General features: G+C 34.1%; 1 protein-coding gene and 1 long non-coding RNA gene across 2 annotated transcripts in view; one reads left to right on the top strand and one right to left on the bottom strand.

The window, feature by feature from the left end:
- Nucleotides 1-7,123, bottom strand: part of hlfa (HLF transcription factor, PAR bZIP family member a) — a 30,967-nt gene extending 23,844 nt beyond the window's left edge. The window contains 1 exon segment of the mRNA NM_001077334.2: nt 6,833-7,123. Coding sequence (NP_001070802.1) covers nt 6,833-6,947 — 115 coding nt within the window. The 5' untranslated portion in view covers nt 6,948-7,123.
- On the top strand, nt 3,035-6,986 carry LOC141381130 (uncharacterized). The gene is made up of 2 exons (XR_012400800.1): nt 3,035-4,422; nt 4,599-6,986. It is a non-coding gene; the product is annotated as an uncharacterized lncRNA (long non-coding RNA).
- Nucleotides 7,124-10,000: the final 2,877 nt, after the last annotated feature.

Below are 10,000 nucleotides of genomic sequence, written 5' to 3' on the forward strand. Positions count from 1 at the left end.
GCCCCTTCCAGCTGCAACCCAGTAATAAGAAGGGGGTGTTATCGCTAGCTGAAACACATTTGGGTTGTTATTATTAAAGCAATTGCATGCAAATGTCAAACTTGGCATGACCTCTTTTTTTTTTTACCAAAATATCGAAGGTTTGTGTTTTACAATACTGTAAAATACTGAAAAATGTCCCTGTCAATGTTTTCAAACTATTATGTTTTCAAACTATTGATTTACCAAAGTCAAAGAAGGGACATTTTCACATCTGTCACGTCCATAACCAAGCTTTTCCCTCAAAAATGCAAAAATATCAAATAAAATCAGTCATTTTTTGTTTTATAGAGAGCAACTCTTTTCCTTTAGATTAGCATCATTTCTAGGGATGCACTGATACCATTTTCTTTTTGGAAACGATCCGATCTCAAAATGAAAATTCTGAGTATCTACTGATACAGATAACCTAATGCATGAATAATCTTCTTTAGTAAAAATAAAAGACCTATGAGCCTACTGTATATGACAGACGACAACTAAAAACATGATGCTTGCTGTAAACTACGCTACATTGATTTGATCTGTTGTGGTCCAGCTTATGTTTCCTTTTTTAACATTAAAGGGGTGGTCCACTACAACATCATATTTCAAACTTGAGTTGATGTGTAATTTATCTGTGTGAACTCTGCTTACTCATTCATTCATTCATTTTCCTGTCGGCTTAATCCCTTTATTAATCCGGGGTCGCCACAGCGGAATGAATCAGCAACTTATCCAGCACGTTTTTACACACACATACATGCACACACACCCATACACAATGGACAATTTAGCCTACCCAATTCACCTGTACCGCATGTCTTTGGACTGTGGGGGAAACCAGAGCACCCGGAGGAAACTCGTGCGAACGCAGGGAGAACATGCAAACTCCACACAGAAACGTCAACTGAGCCGAGGTTCAAACCAGCAACCCAGAGACCTTCTTGCTGTGAGGCGACAGCACTACCTACTACGCCACTGCTTCGCCCAACTCTGCTTACTATTTAATTTTAATTATGTTCCAGTGAATTTTAAAATATATATAGCTAGCATTTGACAAAGGACAGCTTCCAGAATATCTCTCAGTTCAGTGCTGGATTCGGCCTAAACTACTCCAACCGATGAAGTTGTGGATTGTGAGCAACAACCTGTAAGCGTTTTTGTTTGTTTAAATTGATCAACTACATGCACAGTTTCTAGCGTTAATGGTAAGTTATAGCAAGGACGTAAACAACAGGAAATGCTGTTTGGCACTGCTAACAATTTAGCTATAAATTCATATTTATCAGTCAAACGGCTGCAAACACACACAACCTTCAGCAACGCTGCAGTGTCTCTCTATGCGGCTGATTTCCCTGCATTCTACATCTCAAATAACCGACTCGCAAAACATATGAGAACGTTTCATATTACTTACACATGCTTATAACCAAATATATGTGAAAGACACTTGTTAGGTTTTATTTTAAAGAGCAGGCATGAGGTTCGGTTGTGTGCTCTTCATTTTCTGTCTGATTCAGGCTCAAACTGATACGGCTAACAGATACTCTGATTGACACTATTTAAACAGTGCAAAAGCGCATGCTTGTGGGTGTGTGACGCTTTTCACCGATCCGCGAATTATAGCACATTATGTTAGCTGACCAATCAGAGCCTCTTGAGAGTGAGCCTTTCAGAGGAACTAGGAAATAAGAGTTGTTTTTCTGCTAGCTGAGTAGCTGTTTATAATCAAAGTAAGATATATTAAAAAAAACTGATTTTCTACAAGTGAAGCATGAGCACACATTGCTTTGCATCTTATAAACACAACCAAGCCTTAAAAATACACTCTGGACCACCCCTTTAACACATTTTCTTTGAAATTTGTAATAACTATTGATACTAAATCGTTGGTAAAATAACCAGCCATTCAGCAAAGCCTGATTGTTTTCCTGCAGGTTTGATGCAGATTAAACTAAACTGTGTGAGGCCAGTTTTACTTATTAAACACTCCCTCACCATTTATTTCTTTTGGGTTGTGCAGTTTAATTCACAGAATTTCTTCAAAGTATGTTGTTTACTGAAAAGTCACTGACTCTATTGGTCACATGCATAACGCATGCTTATTTCCCTCAATTAAACTACAGAATATGTTCACAGCTTTTTCTGATCCCTTAACTCTGTGGTTAGTAGTTTTGCAAAATATAAACAGATGTTTCACTATAATGTCAACATACACTCTCTGTGAATTCATGCTTTAAGAAACGTCACATCCATAACGCTGGAATTGATCTGAAATAATGATTTGCATGATTTATAAAGCTCATAAAAAACAACAACAGGTTCATCATTTCCTAAAGATTAGCAAGAAAAATATGGGACTAATACTTATTTTTCCAATACAAATGATCATTGATCATTAGAAAATTAATCATTAATCATTAGAATCATTAGAAAAAAGGATGCTGTTAAAGTTTTAAATTAAAATCTAGCCTATTGTCATTTATTAGGCATTTATTAACTTTTCTCAAACAAGCTGAAGCCACAGCCTAAAGAGGATTCCGCTTGGTCTTAAAGCCTTCTTCGATAGATATTTTCACAATTTTATTATGGCATAGCAGTCAAAATAGGACAAATGAGCTTGTGTATGGGACCAATTCTGGACCTTTGTCAGTGACAAGTGGGTCTTTCAACATTTCTGATGAATGTAAAAGAAGATACTTTGAAGAACATTGTAAAAATGTAACCATTGACTACCATAATATTTCTTTCTTACTACTCTGAAAGTGAAGGGCCACAGGTTTCTCACTTTTTTTCCAAATATTTTTTTAGTGTTTAACAGAAACACAATAAACAATGACACAAATGTAACTTTGGGGTGAACTATCCCTTTAAGAGTGTATTGTATTTTACAGTATCTTAAATAAAAGAGTTCCCCTCAAAATGGAAGGTTACTCACTGTTTACATGCTCTTAAAGAGATCACCCAAAAGTTACATTTGTGTCATCGTTTATCGCGTTGTGATGTCTTTTTTGTGATGAAGATGAAAGAAGATACTTTGAAGAATGTTGTAAACCGGTAACCATTGACTTCCATAATATTTCTTTTTCCTACTCTGGAAGTCAAGAGCTACAGGTTTCCAACTTTCTTTTCCAAATTTCTTTTTTTTAAGTGTTCAATAGACAAATGTGATTAGTAAATGTTATTAAAAAAAAAAACTTTGGGGTGAACCGTCCCTTTAAATGGTTCCAAACAAATAATGCATGATTTACAAAGCTCATAAAGATCAGAGGCGTATCAAAAATCAGTTTCATTTAAATCATATTGTATTTTACAGTCTATTAAATAGTAGAGTTCCTCTAAAAATTGAGAGTTACTCACTGTTTACACACTCTTAAAGGGACAGTTTACCCAAAAATTACATTTGTGTCATCATTTATCATGTTTCTGATGAATATAACAGAAGATACTTTGAAGAATGTTTTAAATATGTAACCACTGACTTCCATAGTATTTCTTTTTCCTACTCTGGAAGTCAAGGGCTACAGGTTTCTCACTGTTTTCCAAATATATTTTTAGTGTTCAACAGAACATTTTAATTAATAAATGTTATTAAAATAAATTAATTTTGGGGTGAACCGTCCCTTTAAACAGCTCCAAACAAATAATGCATGATTTACAAAGCTCATAAAACACAGAGACGTATAAAAATTCAGGTTCATTTAAATCTTATTGTATTTTACAGTCTATTAAATAGTAGAGTTCCTCTAAAAATTGAGTTACTCACTGTTTACACACTCTTAAAGGGACAGTTCACCACAAAATTACATTTGTGTCATCGTTTATCATGTTTGTGATGAAGATGAAAGAAGATACTTCGAAGAATGTTGCAAACCTGTAACCACTGACTTCCATAATATTTCTTTTTCCTACTCTGGAAGTCAAGGGCTACAGGTTTCTAAATTTTTCCCCAAATATCTTTTTTAGAGTTCAACAGAAAATTTTAATGGTTAAATGTTAATAAAAAATCAATTTTGGGGTGGATTGTCCATTTAAATGTTCCCAAACAAATATTCCATGATTTACAAAGCTCATAAAACACAAAGACGTATCAAAATTCTGTTTAATTTAAATCGTATTGTATTTTAGAGTCTATTAAATAGAGTTCCTCTAAAAATGGAGAGTTACTCACTCTTAAAGGAATAGTTCACCCAAAATTACATTTGTGTCATCGTTTATCATGTTTCTAATAAACATGAAAGAAGATACTTGGAAGAATGTTGTAAACCTGTAACCATTGACTTCCATAGTATTTCTTTATCCTAGTCTGGAAGTCAAGGGCTACAGGTTTCTCACTTATTTCTCTTCTTCCAAATATCTGTTTTAGTGTTTAACAGAAACACAATAAACGATGACACAAATGTAATTTTAGGGTGAACTATCCCTTTAAGAGTGTATTGTATTTTACAGTATCTTAAATAAAAGAGTTCCACTCAAAATGGAAGGTTACTCACTGTTTACATGCTCTTAAAGAGATCACCCAAAAGCTACATTTGTGTCATCGTTTATCGCGTTGTGATGTCTTTTTTGTGATGAAGATGAAAGAAGATACTTTGAAGAATGTTGTAAACCGGTAACCATTGACTTTCATATTATTTATTTTTCTTACTCTGGAAGTCAAGAGCTACAGGTTTCTAACTTTCTTTTCCAATTTTTTTTTTTTAGTGTTCAATAGACAAAAGTGATTAGTAAATGTTATTAAAAAAAAACTTTTGGGTGAACCGTCCCTTTAAATGTTTCCAAACAAATAATGCATGATTTACAAAGCTCATAAAACATGGAGACGTATCAAAGTTTCATTTAAATCGTACTGTATTTTACAGTCTATTAAATAGTAGAGTTCCTCTAAAAATGAAGAGTTACTCACTGTTTACACACTCTTAAAGAAACAGTTCACCCAAACAATTACATTTGTGTCATCATTTAACGTGTTTCTGATTAACGTGAAAGAAGATCGTTGTAAACCGGTAACCATTGACTTCTATAGTATTTCTTTTTCCTACTCTTGAAATCAGGGGCTACAGCTTTCTAACTTTTCCCCCCATTTAGTTTATTTCTATTTAAATCATATTGTATTTTACAGTCTCTTAACAGAAGGGTTCCACTCAAAATAGAAAGTTACTTACGGTTTACATGCTTTGAAAGGAATAGTTCACCCAAACAATTACATTTCTATCATTGTTTATGCAGTATTCTCAATTCACTTATCACAAAAATGCTTCAGGTTTCTTCTATCTGATAAACATGACAGAAGATATTTTAAGAATGTTTATACTTGTATCCATTGACTTCCACAGTAGGAAAAATAAATAGTGTGGAAGTCAATGGTTGCAGGTTTACAACATTCTTCAAAGTATCTAATTTTCCTTCATTAATTCATTCATTTTCCTTCGGCTTAGTCCCTAATTTATCAGGGGTCACCACAGCTGAATGAACCGTTGACTATTCTAGCATATGTTTTACACAGCGGATGCCCATCCAGCCATAACCCAGTGCTGGGAAACACCCATACACACTCATACACTACAGTCAATTTAGTTTATTCAATTTACAAATAGCGGATGTGTTTGGGCTGTGGGGGAATCCGGAGCAACCAGAGGAAACCCACGCTAACACGAGAAGAACATGCAAACTCCACACAGAAATGCAAACTGGCTCAGACGGGACTCAAACCTGCAACCTTCTTGCTGTGAGGTGACAGAGCTAACCACTAAGCCACCGTGTCGCCCTCTTTTAAATATATTAAAAGAAATTAACAACAGAAATGAACAAAGGTCCACTTGAGGAAGAGTAAACCCGATGAGTAAATGTTCGTTTTTGAGTGAAGTGTCCCTTTAAATGATTCCAAACTTTTAGGAGAGAAGATATTTTGAAGAATGCTGTAAAGCGCTGCCCATTCACACCTGTAATAGGCTGAAAGAGCACTATGGAAGTCGATGGCTACAAGTTTCCAGCATTACAGAATATCTTCTTTTGCTTTCAACCACACAAACAAGTGAAGCATGCGTAAATAGAGGAGTGTTTTTGTTTTTGGTGAACTGTCTCTTTAAAATTTGCACCAAAATACACACAATATTCAAAACCACACAATGGATTACAGTGTTTTTTACCAGCTTAAACTTAACTGATGCAGTTGTGTAGCTTTGATTTCTCATCTCTGGAAAACAGTGCTATTTTTCAGCATTTCTTAATTTGCAGAATATAAAGATTACATGAGGATTAACTGTAAGAAAACTGCACAGATCTGACTTTGGTGCATAAAATAATCAAAACAATCTTTTATTTACACTGTAAACGTGTTGTGATGAAGTACAAATACAGTCCGCTCAGTCGCGCCCTCTATAGGGAACTATGAGAACCAAGCATCCCCATTGCGTGCGAACTTCACCTTTCCGAAATCAGCTCGGTATTAGTTGACTACACATGGTTTACTTAACATTTCAAACTCTTTAACATCATGTGAAATCACGTGGCTCAAAGTGCACCATGCATTCTGATTAAATGCGCAGTTTTTGCGTAATGCAATAATGAATGCATTGAAAATAAACATCTATATGGAAGAAAAATCTGTAAATCACAGCGATTAAGCATATAGAATGCATTGCATGAGCAGACACTGACAGAAAAATAAACAGAGAGAGAGAGAGACGTGACGCGCTCTACGTGCAGAGAGTATAATGAAAGCAAAGTGCGCGCCTCGCCTGACAGCCGTCAGCTGATGCACAGGACGCTTTAAACCCCCTTTAAACAGCCACATGCAGCCGCGTTTTACCTTCATCGTGGTGAAAAGGTAGCTTCATGGGATTCTCCAGCAGGGATTTGAGGACGCCGTGGGTCGGAGGTAGGAAAGTTGCGTTTATAGGAAGAGGTCGAGACATCTTCTCCATCGCGTAAAAGAGATCTCAATCTTCCTGAAGAAACGACTTTTTTAAAAAAGACCAACTTATGAAAATGGAAAGTCTGCAGTTTGTGGTGTGTGAGTAGTCCTTAGCCCGTACGCGGCACCGATGAGCGGCGGCGGCGGTCTCGCGCGTCCGTCAGTTCAGCAGGCTGGAGCGCAAAAGCGCAACTGATTCGCAAATCCATGTGCAAAGACTGACGTCCGTGACGTCAATGGACGGGCAGGGCTGTTGAGAAAATCGCTGGCCAATGAGAGTAGCGGGGGCGTGGCACTCCCGTCAGGACGGGATACTTTGTTGCACATCCACGCCTGCGTTCTTTATTCCCTTCGAGATGATTACATTGCAACTACCGCGCTTGTAAATGTGAGGACGCAGAGAAATATACAGGGAAATATATTTTAATATATAACCATTGCGTCATAAAAAGAGTTAAGTAAACACTGTTAAATATAATTTATGAAAACATATTTCATTATTAGTTTATTTATATTTTTGCTGTTTTAATTCGAATTTTCGTTCTTTTTTGGCAAATTTCCGCAGATTTTTAGCACACTGAGTCTATGTATTTACTTGTGTAAATGGATGTAAATTTATATTTATTCCGGTCTTTTTAAATTAATTTCCGTAATATTCCCTCATTTTCCTGTCGGCTTAGTCCCTTTATTAATCCGGGGTCGCCACAGCGGAATGAACTGCCAACTTATCTAGCAAGTTTTTATGCAACGGATGCCCTTCCAGCCGCAACCCATCTCTGGGAAACATCCACACACATTCACACACTTATACACTATGGACAATTTAGCCTACCCAATTCACCTGTACCGCATGTCTTTGGACTGTGGGGGAAACCGGAGCACCCGGAGGAAACCCACGCAGAGGCAGGGAGAACATGCAAACTCCACACAGAAACGCCAACTGAGCCGAGGTTCGAACCAGCGACCTTCTTGCTGTCAGGCGACAGCACTACCTACTGCGCCACTGCTTCACCCTTCTGTAATATTATTATAGTAGTATGAAATTGTTGTTATGATTTATTTATAATGCAGTCTGTAAAGTACTATGTTCAGTCTTTTAGTAGATTAATATATGATATTCTTGTTTTGTTTACTAGATGAGTGAATCTAAATGGATTTGCATTGTAAACATCAAATAAAAGTAAAAAATTTATTATTGTTTATTTCATATTTAAAGTCTTAAATTATGATACTCCTAAAATCATTCATAATCCCCCTTGAATTATTAGCCCCCCTGTTCATTTTTTCCCTGATTTCTGTTTAACCGAGAAGTTTTTTTTTTTTCATTTCTAAAACATAAAATACATTCTAAACATAAATATAAATATATATAGGGATGAGCAAACATACATAAAAATGTATATTAAAATAAAATACCAAATACCTTAATTTTAGGTGTATCAAAATAAACTACAAAATACAGCAGTCACAAAAGTGTATCAAAATAAAATACTGTATTTTAACAATACTACAAAATACTTCTACAAAGGAGCGTGACATTTCTTTGCAAACCTTCTATTAATTAGATCTATTCGATCAAACCCTTCACCATTAAACTGATTTAGTGAACTAAACAATGTTTGATAGCAAATGTGGCCAGTAAAATTGCCATCATTGATTATCCAACTGCTTAATATTGTTAAATTAAGAGTTCATTTACATTTTTTGTTCACAGAATGTTTCAGAAAACTATTTATTTATTTATTTTTTTTGCTATTGAACTCTTCAATACTCAAAGTAAATACTGTACGCTGAAAACAATGATGGAAAGATGATTCCTTGGATTTACTCGATTTTTTTTTTTTTTTAAGTTAAGCGGTTGTAAACAATTTCCCTGGGTTGAATTTAAACAAAGAAATTAAACTTAATTTGTTTGATTAAATTCAACTTAAATACCTGGAACCCTGTTTTAGATTATATCAAAGGCTTACCCTGTTCAGTCGATATCAGATCTAATACACAGTAATTAATTGGAAAGAGAAAATATTGACTCCTTAACTCCTTAACTTCTAATTTTAATTTAAATGTTTTGTTATTATTATTATTATTATTATTATTATTATAATTATTATTATTATTATTATTTTAGCTCTTATCGTAAACTTGCTAATTTATTATTATATTTTTTAAACAATTTCTTTTAATTTTTGTATTTTATGTTTAATTTATTATTATTATTATTTTCTTCCAGAGGATATGTTTGTGTATAATTCATACATTTAATTTATTTTATTTTGAGGAGGGATAGTGGGAAAATAAGAAAAATAAGAAGTAATAAGTAATTTTTCATATCTTGTATTATACTATGAGGTATTGTCTTGTCAAACACCAATAAAAAAATCAGCCCATATAAATTGTTAGCAACTTTGTTAGACAAATGTTAAATATTTAATATTTTAAATAATAAATATTTGTGTTTCATATGTTGTGACATCTTAAGGCTTACACATTTCTTCTTCATTAACTACACAGTGGACCTACTGATCAACTACTGGCATTTGAAACAGCAAGTAAAGTAATGTAAGAATCCCCACCGTTGAACTCATTTTACTGTTGTTTGTTTTAACTACAAACATCTGGCATCAGCAATCCATCCAAAACTACTGCTATTTGTACAGTAAAGTCTTTATCCTGAGGGTTTTTTTTTTCAATTCCTCTTTAAATGGAAGAGTCAATAACATCCAAAGCACCAATAAGAGGGTGTATTTATATGATGTCTTGATTTCTTACAAAGTATTTTGCAGCATTTAAAAAATATAAGACACTAAAATATTTTGATCAAAAATAATATGTTATTTTTATCAACTCTATTAAACACAAATTACAAAATGCTATTTTGTATTTAAAATATGTATTTAAAACACACCCATCCACCCATATATATATATATATATATACATACACACACACACACACACATATATATATATATATATATATATATATATATATATATATATATATATATATATATATATATATATATATATATATATATCAAAGGCTTACCCTGTTCAGTCGATA

The sequence above is a fragment of the Danio rerio genome, chromosome 3, assembly GCF_049306965.1.
Source record: "Danio rerio strain Tuebingen ecotype United States chromosome 3, GRCz12tu, whole genome shotgun sequence".
In the NCBI taxonomy this organism is placed as follows: domain Eukaryota; kingdom Metazoa; phylum Chordata; class Actinopteri; order Cypriniformes; family Danionidae; genus Danio; species Danio rerio.